The 25,876-nt window shown below is 39.8% G+C and overlaps 1 protein-coding gene across 6 annotated transcripts in view; it reads right to left on the bottom strand.

The window, feature by feature from the left end:
- Window positions 1–25,876, bottom strand: part of ptprz1a (protein tyrosine phosphatase receptor type Z1a) — a 91,532-nt gene that overhangs the window by 9,597 nt on the left and 56,059 nt on the right. Inside the window, exons 12-26 of one of the 6 annotated variants that reach the window (XM_041996776.1) lie at window positions 25,152–25,875; window positions 23,676–24,221; window positions 19,252–19,387; window positions 15,404–15,492; window positions 12,714–12,802; window positions 10,912–10,932; window positions 7,228–7,354; window positions 6,329–6,408; window positions 4,957–5,091; window positions 4,581–4,715; window positions 3,832–3,995; window positions 3,614–3,749; window positions 1,999–2,145; window positions 363–456; window positions 201–274 (exon numbers count right to left, since the gene is read on the bottom strand). In XM_041996776.1, coding sequence (XP_041852710.1) covers window positions 201–274; window positions 363–456; window positions 1,999–2,145; window positions 3,614–3,749; window positions 3,832–3,995; window positions 4,581–4,715; window positions 4,957–5,091; window positions 6,329–6,408; window positions 7,228–7,354; window positions 10,912–10,932; window positions 12,714–12,802; window positions 15,404–15,492; window positions 19,252–19,387; window positions 23,676–24,221; window positions 25,152–25,875 — 2,697 coding nt within the window. Of the gene's footprint in view, window positions 1–200; window positions 275–362; window positions 457–1,998; window positions 2,146–3,613; window positions 3,750–3,831; window positions 3,996–4,580; window positions 4,716–4,956; window positions 5,092–6,328; window positions 6,409–7,227; window positions 7,355–10,911; window positions 10,933–12,713; window positions 12,803–15,403; window positions 15,493–19,251; window positions 19,388–23,675; window position 25,876 lie in introns of all 6 variants that reach the window. The other 5 variants (XM_041996772.1, XM_041996774.1, XM_041996777.1 and 2 more) reach the window with 5 other exon arrangements.

Raw genomic sequence — 25,876 nt, 5'->3', positions numbered from 1 at the left:
AGGTCTTTGCTGATTGTGACTTTTACATAAAGTGATGAAGGTATTTAACATGCTACACTGCCTACAGATTAATAAAAAGAAGAGTTGAAAGTCTCAAAGAGACTTTACACAGTGCAAAGGGAGCTCTCATCAAATGGATTTTCATCTTCTAATCTGACTCTGGGTCAAATTAACTCTGAGCAGAGTTAAGGTGCTCTTACAGAAATGTATGAGGCATTGATGTAGTCTGACGTTTCTCCTGCTGTGACAGAAAGACGTACTCGCGACTTGTTTGCTGCAAAAACAGAAAAGGAGACGGTTTATCTCACATAGTGCTGCAGATTTCATTAAAATGAGCTTATTAACAAGTACATCAGGCTCACCAGGAATCATAGAGCAGTTTCTGTTCTTGCTGCGGTTGCAGTCCTGGAGAGCAGCAGAGAAGTCACTTTGCTTCACCCCTGAATGGCACACCATCTATGCAAAACATAAAACATCAATTAAACATGAAAATAAATAAATCAGTAAAGCAGCAGTCAGTAAATCTCTTCATATTTGGTGCCAATATGTATCTGGGTAAAGTAATCCCAAGTGAAGAGAGCTAAGGGTAGGGTTGTTGCCATGGAGATAGCTCTTGTCTGGGTGGCTGGATGGTCCAGCACCAGACCCCCGCCTGACCTCTGTGGTCGTGGTGACTGCCGGTGTGGAAGGATCCCCAAGATGTCCTTTCTTTACAGTGGCGTCAAGCCAGATTATATTCTAATAAGTTAAGAGATGGGTTTCAGTTACCGCTCTGTAGCACACAACATGTCGCTGGAAATCTGAGATTTGTCTGATTTTGTTGATGCATGCAGTATTTTAAGATACAGTGAACACAATCAGTGTTGATAAATATGTCACAGTTTACACAAAAAGTCTCCAATGATCAATGTTCACCTGACCTGACTTTTTTTTGGGACAATTATCCAGTTTAAAAAACTTTAGCACAAAAATCTCTTTCAGTATAATCCCTTAGATTTTTGTTGCGTCATTTAAAATTAGCTAACAACTGTCCATAATCTTTTTTTACCCACAAGTTATGTAAACAAGTTTGATACTGTGATGTCAAATTACATCCAATGTCTATTTTTTTTATTTCTTTTACTTTATGTCTGAAGCTTTTGTCTGAGATCATTTGACGCTACAGGAGCTTCCATGTCCTGTCCGTAGCTCCAGCACCAACCGTGCTGCCTTCCAGCATGTCTACGCTAAACTTGTTCGGGTTTTGGCCTGGTAAACAGTAACTGATAGGACAATTCTGGAGATTTAGAGCTGCTTTAATTGAGGTTTCTGCAGAAACTAACATCAAAGGTGAGTAGTTCACTCACTGTGTCCCATTTATCCTGCACGTTTTGATGCTGCTATTAACAATATCATTTTTCAACACAATTTGTAATATAACTAAGTTACATAGTATTTAGTATTTCACAGCCCAGGACTTTGTTGATAACTGAGTTTACATTTTTCCAAAAAATCTTGCAGTTTCAGACACTACCAAAACACATGTATGATGTTTTTTCCTATTCCAACACCCCTCCAACACTGGAGATTAGCTTTAGTTTACTTTTTTATTTTGGTTGAAATAAAGAATCTGATGTTTTCACCAAACTCGCTCCACATTCTGGAGTTAGTTGTTGGTTTGTATTTCTCTCTCCCATTTATCTTTTATATATTAAGTTTTAAGTAATACTAAGATTTTCTTGAATTGTAGCCCTTTCTGTGTTTTAAGTACACAGCCATATGATGTAGGAGAACTTTGAATTTCATTCAAAAAATAACCTCTCACTTGTGGGTATTGAAAGAAATCTGTTTTGTCCAAATGATATGGATTTTTTAATCTCTGGAAACTCATCAGACTGCTATCCTTGATTATAGTGCACATTGCTGTGTACGAGTAATTCTAAAAGCAAAAGTCCCTTTTGATTTCTAAGCTGTAGTCTCTGAGGATTTTGGGTAATGAGTCACTGTTGAGCGGCTCACCTTGAACTGTGTGCACAGTTGCGTCCTCCCAGCAGGACCCGTGGTCAGCAGCTCATTCACATATTTGTGCAGCTGAGCCGCCATAACCTCCGTCTCTCCAGACAAGATGGCTTCTACCAACGCATCGTGTATGAAAACATATTGTTCCTACATTTAGGGGAGAAGTGGTTTAGACAAAGACAAACAAAGACAAACATTGCTACCATAAGATATTTACATTTTTTATTAAAATTCCTTTTTAGGGGTCATAACTGAGACGAAAAATATAAAAGTGCCAAGAAATCCTCAGTAGAACTAAGACTGGAAGCTTCTGTCTTAGTTCTAAAGAGGATATCTTCAGGGTGAGATTTGCTCGGGGGGTTCACTCCTCCTCTGGTCATTCACTCACATTTTGTTCTACCCCCCGTCCAACAGAGTATATTCCAGCTTTTGGTCAAAGTGGCTAAAGTTATACAATACTCCTGACAGAAGATGATAGACAGTAGTCTACTGGATCTATTTCACCCAGTTTTTTTTTTTTTTTTTTAAGCGACAAGTGACAAATGTAGCAACTTTTTCTGGTGTTAGTGAAGATTTTTGGAGACTGACGTGAAACAGGTGTCGTTACTCTTCCCAGTGAGCAGCAGTGCTGCTGCAGGCCCCGCCCCCTTTCAGAAGCACTCATGAGAGGCTTGGTCATCACATAACTGCAGTCGCAGCTCATAGGTGCAGTCAGATAAGGACCTTTTTTGATTTATTATTATTATTTTTTGACTCAGAAGATGTTCCCCTCTGCTCTAAGACCATCCTGAAAATGAAATGCACAAAACTGATGCTGGGTGATTCCCACTCAGGCTTACCAACAGATATTAATGCCTATTAATGTAGGCTAAATGAATAGTTAAAATTACTATAACCTGTTGTTGACACTTAATTAAAAAAACAAACAAAAAAAAAACAAAGAAAATATTGAATACGCGATTGAATACGTCATTTTTACATTATTCCTCCACTCAGGTGCAGCTTCTGTTTCAATGTACCAGGTTGATTATGCAAATTAGATTTAGTCATTTAGCTACTTTTAGCAACTTATAGGACAGCCAATAGCTACTTTTCTTACAGAGGAGCTGGCAACACTGCTAGTCAGCTAGCTATCTGGAGAGAATGGGACAGCTGTGACACGTCAACAAAGTATTTTGTGATCAACAGAAAAAGTCAAGAGCAGATGGTGGGACAAACCACCATGGTAAAATTACAGGGCCATGTATAAGCCTGTCGTTATTTTCATGAATAAAATGTAAAAAACAAAAACAAACGGACACTTTTATATTATTCTCCGGTAAGTCTGACATATGGGAAAGTTTCACAAAACTTATGACCAGTGGTGTATTTTTATTGCAAAACTGATAAATACACACAGAGTTGCATATTACCGTTCCTAAGAAATGGTTGACTATATAAGTGATAAAGCTCAGAGGGAACTGACCATCTAGCGAAGTTTTAAGGGTTAACAAACCCTCCTAGGGCAATCTGTGCAGCTATGTTCCAGGTATGCACAAACATCTTTCAAAACTTTTGCCAGACAGCGTCTAGTAAGAATCATAGAGGACTGAAATGTTTTACGTTGAGCTCTGACCTCAGTCTGAACCACATAATTTCTCTGTGTACGAATGCGTTTAAGGAAGCCGAGGATGTTGACAGCGCCTTCCTCCTTTATCTGCTTCAGCATGCTGTCCAGGACGATGTATGTGCCTGTTCGGCCAACACCAGCACTGTGCAGAAGCAACGTAAGAAAAACATGTTGATGAAGTTTGCTCAGCTGAAGATGGCAGTGACAGCATGGCTTCATCTCACCTGCAGTGTACCACCACTGGCCCCATGTCATCTGTCTTGCCTCTGGATGATTTATAGACGAAGCTGAGCAGTGGCAGAGGAAACTCCGGGACGCCCATGTCCGGCCACTGGGTGTAGTGGTACTGCGTCACCGTCCGGTCCTTACCCTGTTTCTTCTGGGAGCCCTGCAAGAGGATGAGATGAATGAGGAACTCAGAAACAGGAAAACAGTGTCTCAACAAAGTATGTTTAATATGTAATTTAAACATGGCCTAAAACATGTCATTGGCCAAAATAAATATCTTTAAGTTTGCTAAATGGCAATCTTGTTATAAAATTTAGATTTAATCTGAGCAGAGTGACAGTTTTTAAATACTTTAAGTGGTTATGAGTTGGCATATGATCTTAATGGACTGCTTTTCAGTTGTTATGGTCAATGTTTTTACCAATTTGACAGAAAAAACAAAAAAGATGTGAAATTGTTTTCTAATTTTAGTCATTGTGTCTTATTGGAAAGCTGTTTCAAACACACTTACTCATTATTGTTTTAACAAAAGATGCAAAAAATAAGGACCACTGGAGCATGTTCAGACCAGTAAGGCCCATTTTAGTTTAGCTGAGGGGTTAATGAAACTCTTAATACTCTAAACACATGACCTGGGTGGTTAATCCAACTTTGACAATTTTACTTTTGCTCAGTTTTAGTTGGACAAGTCTAGTTTTGGTCTGTTTAGTTTTTATTCCTACTATTTTTGTGTAAACCAGCAGACCTTTTTATTGTGGATGTTCTGAACGGTAAAGGTCCTCTGGGTGTAGTAGGCGAGGACTTTGGTGCTCTTCACCGTCACCAGGAAGCTGCCATACTCCTCCTGGACCTCCACTGGCCAGTACTGATCACACTTTCTCTGAGGGACAAACACAAATCATCTTTGGGGAATGATAGCTGTGAAAAAAAAACTGCAACGAAAATTAAGCCTTTTGGTATTTGTCAAGAAAAAATTAGAATTAGAATTAAACGTAGTAAAACATAATTTTTAATCGATGTTGACCTCAATGTCTCATGTCAGATCAGATAAATGTTTTTATTCTACAAGCACAAAAGACAGTTTCAGAAAATATGACTGGACTTCAGATCTGATCACTCACTCGTCCTTTCTCTACGAGGTTGGTGATCATGACGATGATGCTGACATTCTGCTCCCAGATCATTCTCCAGAAGTCCTCTATGCTGGTCTTCAGAGGACCCTGAGCAGCGATGTACCAACGTGGACTCTTAAAACCCTGAAAAACACAGCAGCTACATCAGGTTTGCAAAACCAAAAACACCTGTAGATTTTCCTTTTACCAAACTTTATTTATTTGGTTTTAGACAGAAATTTCTTAGTTATACAAGGCCATCACGATGTGTTTCCCCACATAAAAACACACGCTGCAGAATTTCCTTAAAAAAAACAAAACAAACAAAAAAAACAAGAAAAACAAAACAAACAATAAACAGAAAACACATACATGCCCCAAAAGGCTTCCAACCTCTTCCATTTTGGGATAGAGTATGTGCAATCAGGAAATAGTAGTAAAAAATGATCAATAAGAAATTGAAAATAAATAAATAAAATAAATACAGTTCACATGAGCAATCAGTTCCCGACCCGTTCCCGTGTCCTGGCGCTGGGACCGGTGTAGACTGAATCTAGTAGTTGACTGTGTTGTGTATAAAAAGGTTCTCCACGTACAGCAGAAGAATTTCCTTCGATTACGTCTCTTCTTGACTAGATTTGAGGAGTTGAGGGTTTTTTTTGTTGATTTTTATCATGCTGTTAGTGTTTGTTCTTTTTAACTTGCAGCTCCTCTTCCTGTTCTGAAGGGTCTTGAGGGTAAAACTCATGAAACCCTTTTGGGAGACAAACAGAAATGTCTACAAAAAAATGACTAAATGAAACTAAATCCAAGGACAATACAGGGTTTTTTTCCCACAAAGATGAAAAGAAGGCTAAAATCCAACAAACGTTAACACCAATTCAAAAGAGTGTCAAAGATTTTCCGCAGAGATTTAATCACATATTTTAATGCTGCAGTAACCTTCACATGACTGACAGAATGAAGTTTCCGTCGCTGTGCGAGGCACAGACAAAAGTGGCAGAAGGAGAGATCCTCAACGTGCTTTTACCAATTTTGTAACTTGTATGTTGGCTTTCTAAAGAGGCCTTGATTGCTGTGGGGGCTTTTTATGTGGCCTCTGCCTTTCACTCAACAACAAGACGCAGGGAGAGAGGTTTTAACGACATGGGTACAAACATAATGGAGCGCCATGGAGGTCACTTCTAACAATATTATATCTCATGAATAGATTTAGAAATTGGTGGTAGGGTACATTGACTTTTGTTTATAAAGATATGAGGTGCAAACAGAGCAGCTCTGAAAGTAAAATGTTTTGACTGAGTGAATGTACAGGAATGAGCCTTGGGGGTAAATATAAAGAAATGAGTTTGCAGCAGCTTAAAAACTAAAAACTTCTTACATCCACGAAGTTGGCGTTAATGTAATCCGTCATCCCTTCTCTGGCAGCCTGCGGTGAAAGCTGCACCCGAGAGTGGTCATCTGAGGGATGAAGAAGAAAAAATAACCTGTCAGATCAAAATGGAGAAAACGACTTAAATCTTAAGGAATGTTTAGTACTTAATCAATTATGTTTGTTGGGAATGTCTCAGCAGTGGACTATGCTGGAAGGTGATAATGGTGGCAAAAAGAGAGGGGCAAAAATAAATGTTTTCATTAACACTGAAATAGATTATTAAATTTGATGGAATAAATATTAATCTATAATGTTATTATGATAGTTTTTGGGAAGACCTAATTGTCCTCTAAGGACCTAAACAGGAAGTAAATTTTAAATCTGAAACTACACGGAATAAAAAGGACATGCATCAAAATCCGTTTTGTTACTGATTTTTAGCATGTTAAAGACTAATCTTCAAATAAAATCCCCAGCCACCTAAAATGTATTACATGGAAAATAACTTTAAAAATAATAACAGTGACAGCAAGTGATCAAGTCCTCATTTAAAATGTTAAAGCAATTTGAATAATTACATATTATTACATATAAAAAAAGAATCTGTACCGGTTCTATAGGAGCTTTTCATAGAAGATTTTTCCTTTGTGAAAAGAAAAATCTGTAGGGTTATGGTAGCGTTGCAAAATGTCTATTTTAGCTTTAACTATGATTTTCTTCAAACACTGCAAGAGTGGTTTTGATGTGAAATCATGACACTGCATCAGTTGTCTGTTAGTTTCGATCCCACACCTCATAAAGGCACATGGTTGAGCACAACACGCCATTTTCCTCCACAAATAAATGACGGAGTGTCAACATTTCATATTTAGGTGGAAACATACAGTAAATTCTTTAAATCTCACATATTCTGGTGTGTATTGATGTGTACGCACAGGCCAAGATGTTGCTGTATCTGTTTTTAGTCTTATTGTCAGGATGGTTGGAGCAGTCAGTGGTCATCCCCAAGTTCACCGTGCACGTCTGCACCTCCTAGAAATCAGAATGTACACAAACATTATAAAGTGTGTGTGTGAAATCAGGTGAATCTGGAGAAAAAGAGTCACCTGAACATTGCTTTATAATTTTGAGCAGTATTAAATTCATAGTGCAAGATTCATTCAGTGTTTCATTCAGCTAATAATCAGTTAACTAACCCCCTCTAATGCCTCACACCGGTTTGGTCCAGTGGATTCTGTGAAGCCCCAAAAATGCTCAGCTCTTCAGTTGATCTCTTCTACAGCTCTGAATTTTACCCAGACTTCAAGTTGTTTGGTGCATAAGCAGATGGTAACAATTAATATCCTAATAACTCATGATACACCAGTATTTTAACAGATTCACCTCCTCCTCTCAACTAGCTTTACAAATGAGATGTCTGCATTTCCTAGTCAGGTTTTTGACTTTCTCTTGTATTTCATGTTTGGATTTGTAGAATAAAAGTTACAGAGCTGGGTAAAGAATTTTTTGTAGTGTTTTCAGTATATCTGAGCGAAGGGATTAATGCCACCACTCTTTTCTTACGCATGTGAACATGCTCCTTTGCCTAAACTTGGGCGGATTACTGCTGCGCCACTTTTCTTGTTTGTAATGAGACCCAGAAAAGCGTCTACAGGAATGTCCAAAGCTGCCTCTATTTTCTGAGGTAGCTGAGGTCTTTCAGCACCTGCAGGACGATGCTTTATGAGTCTGTGGTGGGTCTTTGGTCTTAGTTATGACTTTATAAGTACATCTTTATGTCAAACATGGAAGCACATTTATTTTAATTTTCATGCTTATTGAGCTAAATGACATTTTAATGATAAAGAAACTAAAAATAAAACAGACTGTGTTACTCATGGATTAATCCATATATCAACGAGAACCTGCATTGTCCTTAATATTTTTAACATTAGGAAGCATTTTCCTTCTCAAAAAGAGACAAAAACACAGCTACATTTAGGTGAAAAGGGTAGTTCACCCTCTTTCAATTTGAAGGTTTCATGTATCAGATCATTCAAAACCATCTGGTCCCAAGTTAAATGAGGTCTCGTGTTTAAAATATCCTACGGATCAGCAACAGACAGAGTGAATTGGTAGCGTGTTGTAGTAGTTAATGCAGTCCAATCAGAGGACAGACAGTTGTAAAATTGTACACAACTGCAAAGAGTAATGATTATTGTCATAGCAAAACAGAAACTAGAGAGTGTGGTGCGAAGGAGACCCCGCCTCATGTCCGTTTGGGTCAAGCAGAGTCAGAGAAAAGGGGAAAGGAGGCTCATTAGAGAGTACCCAGTGTCTCCACACCAGATGATGGTGGACTTCTGTGAGGACCTTCTGTTTCCCAAAGGCCTGACAATGGAGGTCCAACAATCTGTCGGGGTCCTTACAAATGCTCTCTGAAAAATATGGATCCATGGGCCTCACCTCCTGGCCATCATTAATGTCATGTAAAGCTGTGGACTTCCGAACTTCCTATAATATGTCTTAAGTCACATGAACAGTGAAAGCCGTCCAGTCCAGGACCATAAAACTATGGTCCTGGACTGGACGGCTTTCTCTGCAAAAGGAGAAGATAAGAAAAAAAATGTTGCGTTCTGTTTACTTGCAGCAGTGGGGTAACTGCAAACTGGAACAGATGATGAAGGTCAGTTTTGGTTGGGTTTTACTAAATCGTCATTAAAGCAACACTACGTACGTTTCCCAGCTTAACCCATAAAGGCCCGACCCATGAAAAAATGGTAAGAAAAGTCCAATTTTTTAAGTATGAGGTCATTATTATACTGTAACAAAATGTAACAAATAAATTTACATTTATTACCATGTGATAGTTTAAAAATATTATAATATGGTTTTCTGCTTCTGGGTATCTATTAGGGGGCAGAAGACAAGTATCAGATTGTGTTCAACAGGATTTTAAGCAAAGTTTATACCATAAACTGAAGCAAAATGTCTCAGAAACTGTATGTGACAAATATGTCACTTCAGGTTCTTATGGGTTAAAACCATGTGATTCCGGCATGTTTTATTGGCATTCTAACATTCATTATGCCGGGACCTGCAGCATCCTGCATTTCCATGCTGATAAACCACACTTTACATTTTTCTTTTTTCCCCAGCCCACAACATCATGTGGCAGCTGTTTTTTTGCTGTACAGCAGCGGATCACCAACTAGATATCAACACATTGGCGGTTTTGGATGGACATGGCAGATTTAAAAGAAAAACAAGAGGACATTATTGTAAGAATCAAGTAAAGGGGAGAGAAAGGGACAGAGTAAAAGACAGTCAACATTCCCTACAGAAAAAAACATATATGGAAATATAGTTTTGAAACATTTACATGTGCTTCACATGTAGCCCACATATGCAACATATTTGGACCACATGTGACCCACATGAAAATGTTCCAAAACCATGTTTTATAACTACATGTCACACATCTGGAAACATGGTTTTGGAAAATGTTCATGTAGATAAGATGTGGAACATGCGGTTTTTCTGTAAGGGTTGGTCTGACTTTTACTGGCTGGAGACAGCTCAGAGAAGAGACAGGATGAAGACGAGGCTGAAGAGGGGTCGCCAAATTACGAAATTTCATTAGAGTTCAGTAGTTTGGCTACAATCATTAAAATAATTGTGTATTTAATTAAAGAATCTGTAATAATTCAAAGACACTATAGTGACTGATGTGCAATGTTTTTACACTTTGTAGACGTCTGTGTTTTGCAGTTTGGTGCTTGGAAGGTCAGAGATTGGAGGAAAGTCAGCTCATTTTCATGACTGCTCACCACATGTTTTTTTTTTTATGTGTTCATACGTTCTGATGAATCTAAACTTTTTGCATGTACACATTTATATTCATTCATCAGCTCCCAAGGCTGAAAATTTAGTGAAACAAGCTGAATATGAAGAGAATATATAACAATGTATTATCATTTATCTAACAAAAAGTGCTTAAATGCAGACAGAGTGGGTAAAACAAAAAACTAATTACCCAATTCAATGGAGCAAGAACAGCTCTCTTTTTGCAACTCAAGTTATTTGTCACTAGTTGTTTTCTCAAATAAGGATTTGGTTTTGTTGCCAGAACACAAACTAAAAAGAGAGATTCAGAGAAGAAAACCCCAGACTTGCTCTGTCTCTTCTGCTCAGCAGGAAGTCAGTTCTGCACATGTCAGTGTGCAGCTGGCAAGATGGCCGAGAGGACAGTGTTTATATTGTGGAAGTTCTGAACTTACTTTGGATTTGTGGGTGAAAAGAACGAGAGGAATTATAGTGAAATGCATGTTGTGTGTACTTTTATAAGGGTGTACTAAATGTCTCACATACTGCTCTGCATTTTTGGATTTATTGGGCCTAATAAACATGTAACGTGCGTTGTTGTCCATCTGAGGTTGCATTTATTTGATGTAGACCAGGTCCAGACCAGATGATGCTGATGTATCAAGCCTTAAATATGAAAGAGGGCATACTTATTGTTCATATGACACGTACAACGTAATCACATGCAGTAGCAGCATCCATCAGTGTCTCCACACACTTCTTTATTCTGGAGGAGAGTGTCTTACCTCATAACTCTCCTTCAGTATCTAATGATGAGGATGATGAAGGAAGAGGCAGCCAGAATGTTTCCATGACAACACAGGGAACACAAGAGGTGCAAAAACAAAACAAAAAATAAATGAAAGACAACAGAAAGAAAACAACTCCACAGGATCACTTTTAGATGAAAGAGCTGACACAAAGGCGAAATTAACCTAAATTAAAAGTTATTAATAACAACGTGTATTAGTTTTTGGTAGTTGAAGAGGAACAAACTGTAACGGGTCCTACTTTTTGCTACGGTTAATTTAAATTTGAGATAAGCACGTTAACACATTTTTATCAGTCACAGAGCTGTGACTGTGACTCACTCTTAACATCTGTTTTTAACCTCAAAACAGTTTTAATTACTCTATTTTTACATGTTTTTGTATGTATGTGTATGTTTAGGGTTGGGTACTGGCTTAGTAAGACCATCCTCTGGTGTCTCAGCCTCTGCAGGATGACCTGCTGCAGCGTTCACATGAACCGGTCTCTGTCCACGCCTCTACACAAGAAACAAGCGCACACTCAGGGAAAAGCCGTTCCCGATGTACCGCGCTTGTTTCACAGAGTTAGTAAAGAAAGTGTGAAGGCAAGAAAACTTTTTACAGCGTTTGTTTTTATTTTAAAGTTTTAAGCTTTGAACTAAACATGTTGTGACCTTGTTACTGATTATATAATTTGATCTCTGACTGCTTATGTCATAACAGGAATTTCAAGCAAAAATATTTAATTGTATATTAACTGAATATTTGCACACGTTCAAGGTCATTATCTTTCTTTTTCTCTCTAAACATTACTTTGTTTTTCATAATTAAAATACTTAGTTTGAAACGCCCGTTGACTGAAATGTCCTGTCAGATATTGTTTCCTGTGTTTAGACAGAAGGTAGCTTCACGCAGCTTTGATATTCAACTGCTGACTTTTAACTCCTGAAAGTTTAATCCTTTTTTATCAGATTACATTGTTTAAATAGAGATTTACAGGAAATATTTTAACAGTGTAAAGAGAATAGCACCGTTAAAAAGCAACTTGTTTTTAGAAATAAGTGTTTTTACATCAAACGCCACCTAACAATGTGAATAATTATAGAGAATCTTACAATTAATTGTGATTTCAAATTTTTTTTTATTATTGCCCAGCACTATTTTAACCAAAGAAAATTTAAAGGAATAAAATAATTAATTCCAAATAATTTGAACCCTGACGGATTTTCCTTTAGTTGGAAGAAAATATTGTAATTAATATGACTTTACTAAGACTGAATAAACTCCTTATTTCACAAAAGGTTGTATATTTTCCATTTTTATATGGAATGTGCTCTATTGGAGTAATTTCATGGGTTTGTATTGTAATATTTTAATACTTTTAAAGGAACTTTACTATATTTGACACCATCATGAAAACATTTGAAGCTAAAACACACAGTAGTCCCAGACATCTTGCTGCCTTTGTGCCGACTTTTCTTTCGGTTGAAGTGATTTGATCGATTGAGAGCGCTGCAGGTCAATCGACGAAACACAACCGATACGTTACTCATGAGAGTTAATGGATGCTTCTCACACCACATGACAAGGACTGCAACATTTTCTTTATTATCTTAGTAACTGTGAGGACAGTTTTATGTACGTCATCATCATTAGGATTAATTTTAGTCATGTATTGTTGCAGCCCTGCATGATGTCAGTTCACATAACATGGTCACAAATCATCATGCTACATGCAGACAACATGACGACACTCAGGCTACTAAAACTGCTCGTTTTTCAGCCTCCTGTTTCCATACCTCAAACTCTTGTTGGAAGCCCTGGATGCTGTGCAGCTCAGCCACATGTTGGACAAAGTCCTTTGCTGGAAAAGTTGTTTGTTCATCATCTACAAAATCAAACATTCACAGAAGAAGAAAAACAAGTTTTCTTTTGTACTTTTCTTTTAATGTTTAAAAGAAGAAAAAAATGGTAAATTTATGCAGATAAACCTGCCTGAGTCATCACTACCTCTTGGTTTGGGTATGTATTGGCCAAAGTAAGCATTTGTTATCTCATTACTGTTTGACATATTGACCATTTAACTACAACATTTTCTTATTTAATGTCATCGCAAACAATTTATTTAAAAACAGTTTACAACATTAGTGTCCAAAGGAAAAAGGAATGCAAACATGTTCGTCTTTTTTTTTGTTAGTATGAGCTCCTCGCCTCCTGGCTGGGGCTGTCCCCCCGCGGCGTGGGGTGGCGGGAGGATGGTGGTGGGGGGATGGTGTTTGTGTGTGTGTGTGTTGGGGGGGGGGGGGGGGTGGGGGAGGGTGGTGTGGGTGTGGGGGGATGGGTGGTGGAGGGATGGTGTGTGGGAGGGTGGGGTGTGTGGAGGTGGATGCGTGGTGTGTGGGAGGGGGGGTGGTGTGGGTGTGGGAGGATGAATGGTGGAGGGATGATGTATGTGTGGGAGGATGGGGTATGTGTGGGAGAATGTATGGTGCAGGGATGGGGGAGTGTGTGGGAGGATGGATGGTGGAAGGATGGTGTGTGTGCGGGAGGATGGATGGTGTATGGGAGGGAGGATGGTGTGTGTGTGGGGGAGTGGTGTATGTTTGGGAGAGTGGGTGATGGAGGGGTGGTGTGTGTGTGTGGGAGGATGGGGTACGTGAAGGTGGATGTTTGGTGTAGGAGAGGGAGGACGGTGTATGTGTAGGAGAATGATGTATGTGTGGGAGGATGGGTAGTGGAAGGATGGTGTGTGTGTGTGTGTGTGGGAGGTGTGAAGGTGGATGAATGGTGTATGAGAGGGAGGATGGTGTATGTGTGGGAGGATGGGGTAGGTGTGGGAGAGTGTATGGTGGAAGGATGGTGAGTGTGTGGGAGGAAGGATGGTGTGTGTGTGTGGGAGTACAGAGTATGTGAGGGTTGAATGGTGTATGCGTGGGAGGATGAATGGAGGAGTGGAAGGAGAGTGTGTGTGTTTGTGTGTGTGTGTGTTGGTCTGGGGGGGGGCAGGACTGGTTCTCGGGGTGTGCGGCTGGGCGCTGGGGTGTGGGGCTGGCCTCTGGTGGTGGCCGTCTGGGCGGGCCGGGTCCCCCCGGTGGCGTGCTGGCCCTCGGCCTGTGGGGGGAGGGGGGTGTCCCTGCGCTCCTGGGCCCGGGCCCTCTGCCCCGTCTGTCCCGGGCGGCCGGTGCCCGGGGGGGTCGGGGACTGCTGCCCTGTGTCCGCGGGGCGGCTCCTGCTGGGGTCTCCTGCTGCTGCCTTCCTGGGCGGGCGAGTGGTCGTCTCTGTGGACCGGTCGGGATCTGTTGCCTGCGGGGGGGCTGGTGGCCTGGGTCTCGGGACCGCTGGCCTGACTCTGGCCTCTGTTCAAGTGAGGTGGCATCTGCATGATCACTCTGCATGGTCACTCCTTCCTGAACGTCTCCACACAGTCTTTGTGTCGCCGTGTGGCCGAGTTCTCCAACACATCCACACAGGTTTCTCTGCGCGTGTTCTTGAATACAGCAGTTTCACTTATATCTATTATCATATTTTTTTTTTTCTTTTTTTTATTATTTCTGTTCTTATTATTATTATTACTCTTACTCTTATTATTATTATTGTTACTATTATCAACTAGTTGTGTAATGACCTACTGGCTAGGATGATCGTAGCTATATATGTTGTAAGTAGTATGGATTACATGGTCTTCTGTATGATGTTTCAAGTCCCCACCCGCACTCCCCACACCCTTTCTGTCCCTCTCTCTCCCCTCCCTCTTCTTTCTACTTTCTTTTCTCTCTCTCTCTCTCTCTGTCCCCTCCGGTCGAGTCCAGCATTAAGAGTCTGATTCAATAAAGTTTTTCATGTCATCAAGAGGGACTTTATACATGTAGTATAAATCCCTGCTTGATAGAGTAAAATTGCCCAGCACCAGACGGCAGCCAGACAATCATTCTGTTTGCAACGATGCTGGACAAGACAGGTTTAAAAAAAAAAAAAAAAAAAAAAAAAGTATGAGCTTTAAAGGGTTAACCATGTGTTAGTTATGCGTAGCAACTGATAAAAACACCTATGGCCAGAAGATAGTGGGTGAGTTCTTTTATGGCTATAACACACACGTAACGTGGATATTTATGACTTGGAATAAATGATAACGATCTAACTGAACTGCTTCCTACAAAACAACAAACAAACTGCTTCAACACACCTGATTCAGATTACTGGGTCATTACCAGGCTTGTGTTAGCTAGGTAATTATTTTACAAATTGGCAACTGGACTAATGTAGATTTGTTGTAATTGGATCACAATGAATCAGCTTGAATTGATTATGTCTGTAAAGTGCCTTGAGAGGACTTTGTTGTGAGGAGGTACTATGCAAATAAAGCTGAACTGAACTGAATCTCACCAGAGGGGCTGCACAGTTATCATCAGTTTCTAACAGTATTCTTGCTTGAGAGGGCCGTTCCTAACAGATAAGTGCTGATAATGTTTGGTTTGTGTGTCCGGGTTACCACATGTTGACGCAGCAGTGGACTGGGCAGCAATGACTCTGGGCGACGAGATGTCATCAATGTAAAAGTGGGCCGTCTGAAAACACACCCTGGAGACAAAAAACCCCACATTTTATTAAAGAGAGCTAATTATATCATAATAAATATAGAAAGTGCAGCGACTGAGATGCATCATTTCCATTAATCTATAAGAAGTCTTAGAAAAAAAACGTTATGTATTTGACTTGAAGACAGAAAACATGAACACAGAAGAGGAAAAATAACAGAAAACCAGCAAACCAGACTGAATCTGATTGGCAGAAACGCCTTTGTTTTCATGGGATTTAGCGTTAGCCCAGATTTAGGCAAAAACATGTTAATCTTCCCATAAACACAGGAAAAAAATCTGTTCTGTAAATCCTCAACATGAGTTTAAACGGATGAGACCGCCTCTGATGAACCTGTGCCATCTTGGCCAGAAATGGACATCACAGATTACCAGCACACAGAAAATAGGGTTCAGCTCTATGATTAAAGAGCAATACTTTGGGAAAACACAAATATTCTACCATAAGGTCTACCAGCTGATACTCCAGCTGCACACAGTACTTCTGGTTGCTCTGAACGTTCTGAGCTAATTCATCCCCTTTAATCGTGATCTCACCGTAATTGTCCTGTTTCTGTTACTGCTCAGCCTTTAAAAGCAAAACTATAATCTGAGATCGTCTGTATATTAAGTTTCATGGGGAGGTTATGTTTTTGGCAGCGGCTGCCTGTTTGTCGTCTGTTAGCAGCATAACTCAAAAAGTTATGGACAGAGTTTCATTAAATGTTCAGGAAATGTCAGAAATGGAATGAAGGAACAACTGATTGGATTTTGGGGGTGATCCAGATCACCGCCTGGATCCAGGAATATTTAAAATAAAAATTTACTATTAGGAGAAAGGGCTAATTTTGCCATTAGAGCTTCTAACTCATCAGAAACATTACAAAGTGACATCATGGCAGATGTTATAAACAACATTTATTGACCCAGATCATGTTGAAATTTTGGATCTAATGATCCAGAAGCTTTAGAATAAAGGGGGTATTGGTGGGCTGTTGGGCCTTTTGGAGTTTTCTGATATGAGTGACCCTATAGTTTGAAGGAGGTCTGCCCTCTGAGTGCTTCTAGTTATTTAATCAATATATTAAATTTCTAAATTGCAGAACAACAAACATCTAACTTCAAATTGTAATACTCATTGATGACTAAAACAGTGTCTGATAAATATATGTATAGTTGTGTGCAGCTGGACAAGCAAGAAAATGAAACGTGGTTGATCTTCTGAAAGACAATTTATTTTAATCAAATATAATAGTTCAGAGATTTGCTCTAATTCTTTTGGTAGTCATTGTTTATGATAGTGCATTTAACATTTTACTTGATTTAAGTGGATTATAATCTGATTACAGCAAAAGAGGTTTAATTGGACTACATGTGGATTAAACTGAACTGTATATTTAAGGCATCTTGAGGTGACTTTTGTTGTTATTGGTGACACAAATAAAAGGTATTAGTATTGAGACCTGGTGATATTGATTGATTTCTCAGCAGGAACTTCTGGCAAAACAAAGAAAATTTTTAACATGGATTTAACTGAATGTTTAGGGGCAAATGTCTAAAAAAGCACATTTCTGTTTTTGTTTGGGCGAATTGAAGCTGTTTGTGTTTGTTTTAAAGCCTGACGTTCAGATTTTTGACTGTTGCTTCATACCCCCTTAAAACTGGACGTGATGGATGAGTCGTAGATCCATAACTGGCTACATGAAAGTGCTACAATAGTAATAAATAAAGGAAGAAAAATGAAATATTGTGGAAATAAGTGAGAAGAACATTTCCAGAAAGAAGCTGCATGTTGTACATGTTCATGTTTTTGCTACTCTATGATTTGATTTGTAAAGTCCTGTAATACTGCTTGACCTCAAACGCACAAACATCTTGTCACAAGGAAGTGAAAAAAGACACAATAGCGGCGATATTAGAGCAGGATTGGCTTTACAAGACAGTTACACAACTCCTTACGCTGAACATAATCAGGCAGATGTCCTTTTCCATCTATTGACCTTTTCTGGACACACTTGAATAAGTGGATGCTCAAAGTGCTGCAACCGAGACACATCCTTCACGAAGGGTTAATCCTCCTGCTCCTCAGATTATCACCAGCTTAGCACTGCTCAATCTTGTAGATACAACAACAAGCAGAGCGCAAAACAAGAACGGGATGTTAAATCTCTGGCATGGCAGATGAGATATGTACAGTTAGAGAAAAATAAAGTGTTTACACTGCATCACAGCATGTCTTTGATTGGATTTTTAAAGTTGGTTATTTCGTGGTCTGAGTGGGTCACATGATTTTCCGTGTTTCAGAAAAACAAGAACTACTGAACGATTTCTGAAAATATTGATCACTTTTAAGAATTTTTGTCAAAATCCATCCTTCTAATGAAAAATGACATTTCCTGAGGTCATTTGAAATAAATCCATAATCAGCAATGAAATGAAATTGAAGGGGATGGTCCAGCTGAACGGCTTCCTGCTGGTCGCCGGCGGCGGAGTAACAGGATGACATGAGAGGTACAACTCTCTCTGAGAGCGCTGATGGTGAACACACACGAATAAAAACACTCAGCACAATGTAAGACAAAGATTGAGCTCATGTTTGCAGAGATTACGCTTCCAGGAAAATGTGACAATCTCTGTTTGACAAACCACCGTGTGCGTGTGTGTGTGTGTGTGTGTGTGCACGCGTCATATTTTTGCTCATATGACAAAAACAGTCACACCTTCCAAAGTATTCAAAAAAAACTTTTGTTTTCACTGGGACACACAGTGAAACCAAAGTGGCCACTATATCAGGTCCACCTTCTAGTACCCGGTTGAACCCCTCTGTCCTTTAGAACTTTCTTCTGGTTGGGTTTGATCCAACAAGGCGTTGAAAATCTTCCTCAGAGCTTTTGCTCCATATTGACATGACAGCATCACACAGTTGCTGCAGGTTTGTCGGCTGCATCCATGATGAGAATCTCCCGTTCCACCACATCCCAAAGCTGCTCTACTGGACTGAGATCTGGTGGCTGTGGAGGCCGTTGGAGTCCAGTGAACTCATCGTCATGTTCTAGAAAGCAGGTGGAGATGATCTGAGCTTTGTGACATGGTGCATTATCCTGCTGGAAGTAGCATCAGAAGATGCTCCACTGTGGTCATAAAGGGATGGACGTGGTCAGCAACAATACTCAGGTCGGCTGTGGTGGTTGAACCAGGACGCTGGTGCTAATTGTTACACCACATTTCCTAAGTTTTTTGTGGAGTTTAGACAACGGCAGCACTACAGCATTTCTGTATTGTTTGCACAAAATTAGTAAATAAATATATTTGAAAATAAATAAATAAATAAAAAGGTCTTTTAATGAGCTCTACCGAACATTTTCATTTAATTTTTATCTCAGTTTCATACTCATGTTGCTGGATGTTCTTTTATCTGAAAAACCTGACCACAAATATAAAGAAAATCAAAACATATTTGTATTTTAGAGATGTTAAAGAACTTTTATTTACACTGTCTGATGTAAGTAAAAGACAAATAAAACCTGTCTGATTGAGGTGAATATTGTTAATCTGCAACACTTTCTTTAACTGGTAAATGATTTCAGCCATCACACTCATGATATTATGAGGCATAACAGTGGTTTTATAATAATCTTTTTAATGATATTTTTAAAATAATTGGGGAAGCGGTAGCCTAGTGGTTACAGAGGTGGGCCTGGGTCTGGAGAACCAGGGTTTCTCTGTGTCTGAAACATGCATTTAAATCTACAGCAGTACTGACCTCCAGTAGATGAGAATACCAATGAGGATGATCAGGCTCAGGACGGTGAGGGTGGAGATGATAGCCAGAGGAACCACCGCCTTCTCTCTCTCCCTGATGGAGCCGATCCTCGACTCATGGCTGCTGTTACTTGCATCTGGAGAAAAGGAAATAAGAGGGCATAAACTAAATCTGCTGCAGGAAGAAGGAACATCTGAGATGCGTCTTTTTTGTAGTTTTCACTAAAATTTGAACCATTATTTTCAGATGCAGACGTAAATGTCATAATACCAGACTGGTGTATTCTTCTGATGAGCTACGATTTGTGATGCTTTTAGCAGAGAAATTACGATAGATTTCTTTGATTTGTTAGTGATATTGTGTTTCCACATCTAAACGATTAATGTAACATGAAAAACATTATTTTTACCTCCGCCAAGGCAGAGATTATGTTTTCAGTCTGTCAGCAACATAATTCAAAAAGTAATGGACAAAATGATGACATTTTCAGGAAATCTCCAATATGGAATAAGGAACAACTGACTATAGTTTGGGGGAGATATGGATCACCACCTGGATCCAGTGTGTTTTTTTTTTTTTTTTTTTTTTTTTAAGTATTGCCAATACCGATACTTTTTTGCTTAAAATTTCACAATCATTGAATGATTTTGGCTTTAAAAATGTAAGAAAATAATAAAGTAACTCTATTGTATTGTATTGGTATTGGTTGGCTCTCATCCACATTATTTGGCTTTTTGACCCCAAAGCCCTGTACAAGAAAAATAACGATCTTTTCACGCTGGTATTGAATAATAATGAAATTGGACTTGATATCGATACTACTGATATTTGGATTGATCCTCCCAGCCCTAGTGCAAGTGGATGAAGTAACATGTCAGACCTGAGGACAGGAAACAGAGAGGAGGCACGGAAAAACAATGCAATAAAAAAATGAATAATTTATTATTATTATTTTGTTATTAGGACTGATAAAGCTCCTAAAATGATTGACAGTTCCACCGCAGGGGACCTTCGTGAATGATGATGATAAGGATGGTAGAAGCTGTGGTAAGTAAGCTGCACTGCTTTCACATCACTGAGGTTCTGTTCCGAGTAAAGACGCCCAGTAAACCCAGCAAGTCTGATCCATATTAGCCAAATTAACGGTGAACACGTAGTTAGCAATGAACAACTAGTTAACAGTGAACACGTAGTTAGTGGTGAACACGTAGTTAACGATGAACAACTAGTTAACGGTGAACAACTATTTAAGGGTGAACATGTAGTTAGTGGTGAACACGTAGTTAACGATGAACAACTAGTTAACGATGAACAACTAGTTAACAGTGAACACGTAGTTAGCAATGAACACGTAGTTAGTGGTGAACAACTAGTTAACGGTGAACACGTAGTTAGTGGTGAACACGTAGTTAACGATGAACAACTAGTTAACGGTGAACACGTAGTTAGTGGTGAACACGTAGTTAACGATGAACAACTAGTTAACGGTGAACACGTAGTTAGCAATGAACACGTAGTTAGTGGTGAACAACTAGTTAACGGTGAACACGTAGTTAGTGGTGAACACGTAGTTAACGATGAACAACTAGTTAACAGTGAACACGTAGTTAGCAATGAACACGTAGTTAGTGGTGAACAACTAGTTAACGGTGAACACGTAGTTAGTGGTGAACACGTAGTTAACGATGAACAACTAGTTAACGATGAACAACTAGTTAACAGTGAACACGTAGTTAGCAATGAACACGTAGTTAGTGGTGAACAACTAGTTAACGGTGAACACGTAGTTAGTGGTGAACACGTAGTTAACGATGAACAACTAGTTAATGGTGAACACGTAGTTAGTGGTGAACACGTAGTTAACGATGAACAACTAGTTAACGGTGAACACGTAGTTAGCTGTGAACATAGTTATGATGAAGTGATGAAAACACACCAATGAAGCAGCCATTTTATTAACTGGTTAACTGGTTGTGTTTACAGGTTAAAAGAGCAAATCTTAAATTTAGCTCTTTGTTCTGAACTAAATAATTTCATTGGCAGTGAAAACATTATTTTCTAACCGTCATTCATCAACGTTAACAGTGAGTCAGCAAATTTCAGATTTTCTTTATCGGTCTATCTGTTATTGGTTGTGTTAGTCCGATACTTTTGGGTTAAAACATGTTACAGGCAGCTTCTGTGTAGGTGTTGGATAAATAAACATTTTTTAATATTGTTTATTTATTTAGCCTACACTTAATGTAAAAAAGAAAACACGCTCTATATGTAAATACTGATGCAGCTGTTTGCCTCTTTACCAGAAAATCCAATAATTCTGGACTTGACTACATCATTATAATAACAAAAAATAAATAATAATAACAATAATAATCTCCATTCAATCTTTAGTTAAACCTGGTTGATATAACATAGAAGAGAAGAGCAGCAGCAGACACACTGTTTCTACACTTAACTAAAAATAGTTTTCATCTAATTCATCATTTCTCACATCTGTTCTTTTTGTTTTCTTTCTCCTTAAAACATGAAGTAGGATGAAGCTGCTCTAAAATCCAAACATCCATCAATGTTCTGAGTTTTATTTTATTAACAAACAACACTTTTTGGAAGGTATTTTACTTGTCTACTCTCACAGATTCCTGCTAACTGCATCGTTTTAGTGGCTTTCAGAAGTTGCACTGTTGATGTTCACATTTAAGGGAGCTCACAGATTAGTTGTGTACATGAACGTACGTATATGGGCCAAAATGCCAGGGCCGATTTTTGTCCCAGTCCCTTCTGGTTTACAAATTGTTTCGTATGAAAAATGCTTTATAAAAAAACCGACTGATTGCTTGATTGATTGATGTATTGATTGACTGAAACCTAAAACTAAGTTTCTCTCATTCTGCATAGATTTATTAATCCTGGAAGGATATAATATACACTGATGTTTGATAAACCAGAGCCATAAGTTTATGTTTAAGGCTCAGAAAGACTATGAGGTGTTATGTGTGTCTCTATTCAAACTGTCCCAGCTTTGACCGTCAGATCTCAGATATCTTCAGAAACTATTTATAACCCAACAATAAACACGTCACATTTAAACCACCAACAAAATAGACACACACAAAGGCTCCTGATCAACAGTCCATCACATTTTATGTGAGGGCGCATTGATCAAATCCCACCTGCACACGTGCACACCCGAGCTGGTTCATGCATGCAGCATAATGGCTGAGCTCCTTCTTTCATTGTATCATCACCAGGAAGGAAAACTGGTGGACTAACATTGATCGGGAGGCTGTTTGTCATATGTGAACTGTTCTGCGCTAACTGACCCAGATCAGTCATGTATGGCTGGATCGGCCCTTTTAACTCGTTCATAAAGAAGCTGCGGTGTGATTTCTACATGCTATAAACTCATCCACCACGTCCTTCAGCAAACAGATCTTTGTCTGCCTGTCATTGACCTTGGACACAAACAGGTGTTATGGTTGATAGAGAGAGAGGAAAAAAAAGGATTTTGCAGCATGAACAACATCCAACAGCCTCTAACCCTACACCTTTAACTGAGACGTCACAAGATTAAATTTCTGTAGGTAGACAATATGTCTCAATACTCTTTGTTCTAGTTCAGTCGTTTCTATACCATGTTGTTTAGATAACACAATGTTAAAAACCATTTTAAAATATTGTTGCTACTGTTAGAGCCTCCACTAAGGTTTCAAACCAATATGTGGAGGGCAAACTGGCAAAGGAATGAAAGCTTTTCAATATTATTAATAATCTTTAAAACATCAAGGCCAACACAGAAATATTACTGGCTACTGTAATGGGCAACCTATCCACCTAAACAAGACTTGCTGACATTCAGAAAAATAAACAGGGAAATCTCACAACTACAGAAACAGACCAAACAAACTGTAATTCATTATACAAAACACCAGAATATTCCTTTTTTATATAAAGTTTCCGTTATCCTGGTTATTGTGTATGTAAAAAAATCATCCTCAATATTAACAGAAACCAGAAACACTTTATAAAAACTTAATAATTCATAAATTTCTACAAATGTAAATAAAATCTGAACAGTAGATGATTAATTTAGAAATATCATGTGTAAGGTTCAATTTATGTCAAAAACAAGTGTTGATGTAAACCAGCTGAATGTTTAAAGAGCACTACTGCCCTCTGGTGGCCGTTTAAAGTATTTCTAAAGAAAAGATGTCATTCTTTGACAAACTGACAGTGGGCTTTATTCCTTGGAGCTAAAGTAAACAACATGTTTTTGCTTGAAAATGTTAAAATATATGATTTGAAATCAATCATTTAAAGTGCCTTGTTTTTTATGCTTATGTGGAACTAAAAAAAACCTCCTCTGATTCTTTGAAGTTGTAGGGTTTGTTGTCTCTTTCTCGCTCTCTTTTCTTTTCTTTTTTTACCTGCGACTGGCTCTTCCTTCTCCGAACCTTTTTCTGTACGCTCTGAGATACTGAAGTCGGACGACGTCTCACTGTCGTAGAGGCTCTCGCCCTGCCCTGAGCCGCTCTCCTCTGTAACGCCCATCAGCGAGGGTGAAGCGGAGGTTGCCGAGGATAACGTTGGTGCTGCTGTGCTTCCTACCTCTGCAGTTATGGAAATGCCACTCCCACTTTCAAAATAGAAAGCAGAAGGGTGTTCTTCCAGTTCATCTGGGCTCTGGCCAGATTCCACAAACGGGAACGGAGACGGAGGGGGAGTTTTAACGACTTTGGCTGAATGAGAGAGGACGTTCTCCCCAGAAGCCGAGGTTTGAGCCCTGTCCCACTCTTGATCTATGCCTTCCTGAGAGTCAGGGAAGATGGCCGAGCCAGACGCACTGCTGCTAGTATCTAACACATGTCCTTTTGGGGTTGGGGGTAAGGAGGAGGAGACTGTGGGTGAGGAAGGGTGGGGAGACATCTTCTCTGAAGATGGCAACCAAGAATCCATACTGGCAGACACTGTGGCTGCAACAGAAACATGCAGGTCACTATGGGTAGACTGGAGAAACTGGGACAATGATGGAGAAACAACACTATGGGAGATCAACATCTGGTCTAAAGACAGACCATCAGAGCCCACAACCGGTAGAGAGTGTGGGAGGATGTCTATATCAACAGAGGCCGAAATATGGTCCACCCCAGAGCAAAGTTCTAGGCTAGAAAAGTCCCAGGCTGGTGACGGTATTGGTACATGAGGAGAGGCATGCAGCCAGGATGAAGATGCTGAAGGCTCCAGAGAACAGCCACACATTATGTCCCCATCGCTAGCTAAAGGAAACCCATCACCACGGATCTCAGGGAGAAAAGATGTTATTGTTCCCCCCGTAGCATATCTCGAGTCCTCAAAACCAGCTGATACAAGTCTGGATAAGCCCGGAGTGGAACCAGAAAGAGCAAAGTCACTAGAGAGAAGAACTGAAGGCTGTAGTGTAGGGCTGAGGGAAAGAGAGATATCTGACAGGGACAGATCCCAGGAAGGTTCAGACAGTTTGGTCGCAACAGTGGTGCCAGACGGACCCACCCCTATTTGAAGTGGAGGAGTATCACTAAATGCTGAGGGATCAACTGAAGACTGAGACAGCATATCGCCATTACTACCACTATCATCAAAACCCACACCAGGATAGACAGAGTTAGCCTCCAAACCAGACAGGGGGTGAGAAGGGTGTGGGAGGTGAGGCAGGGTGGAGGCAGAGAGTGTGGCAGCTGGAGGAGAAGCCAGGTCGTTGCTAGACAACGCTGCAGTAGCATCATGCTTGAAGGTCACTGCAGAGGCAGACAACACAGGCCACGAGGAGAGAGGGTCATGCAAGCAGGTGGGAGGGGTGGCGTTCGGGTCCAAGGTGTCACACAGAGGGGAGGAGGAAGAGGAGGTGGAGAAAGAGATGAGCTCACCGTTGGACATCGACTTCGTCGCCTGCAAGAGAACACCACTCAACAGAACAGAGATTGTTGTAGATGAGAAATGAGCCATGCTGGGACTTGTTGGACTCTTTGGGATGCTTTCACTTGAAGGTGAAGTAGTGATGTCTTCGCTTACAGATCCTACCAAACCATATTTGGTCTCTGGCTGGAAGGATGATGATGTTGATAATGTGCTTCTCCTGTCTTCACTCTGAGATGCCACTGTGGTCGTGGTGGGAACATATTTAGAAACACTCTTCACATCTTCTGTCTTTGTGCTAGAGACTCTTGGAGATATGGTGCGTACACCATCTTCTGCTTTTTCTGAAGCACCTCCTGGACTTATTTTGGCATGTAAAGGAATCGTGTAGGTAGCTGTTGATGGTCCTTTGGTGGTGGTAGAGACATAAAAGAGAGTGTTGCTGTTGTGGACAGCCCTTCCTCTGGTTTCTGGTGGTTTAGCAACCTCTTGTGGCTGCGAGTGCATTCTTTGAGAATGGCCTGATGTTTGACCTGGTTGGGTGGATCTGAGAGGAGTCGGCTCAGTGGTGGTTTTCTTTTGAGCCAACTCTGTTGTCACAGCTCTGACATCAGGTAAGGGTAAAAGAGGCGGTGGAGAAGTTGTTGTCCTCGGTGAGTTAGAGGCACTCCAACTTAAATCAGTTTTCTTGTTTTGGTTCACTTCATTCCAAAACGGATCAGGTTCATAGTTGTCC

The sequence above is a fragment of the Melanotaenia boesemani genome, chromosome 10, assembly GCF_017639745.1.
Source record: "Melanotaenia boesemani isolate fMelBoe1 chromosome 10, fMelBoe1.pri, whole genome shotgun sequence".
Classification (NCBI taxonomy): Eukaryota; Metazoa; Chordata; class Actinopteri; order Atheriniformes; family Melanotaeniidae; genus Melanotaenia; species Melanotaenia boesemani.
Note: the sequence above shows the minus strand (reverse complement) of the source record. Positions and strands in the feature narration are given on the sequence as shown.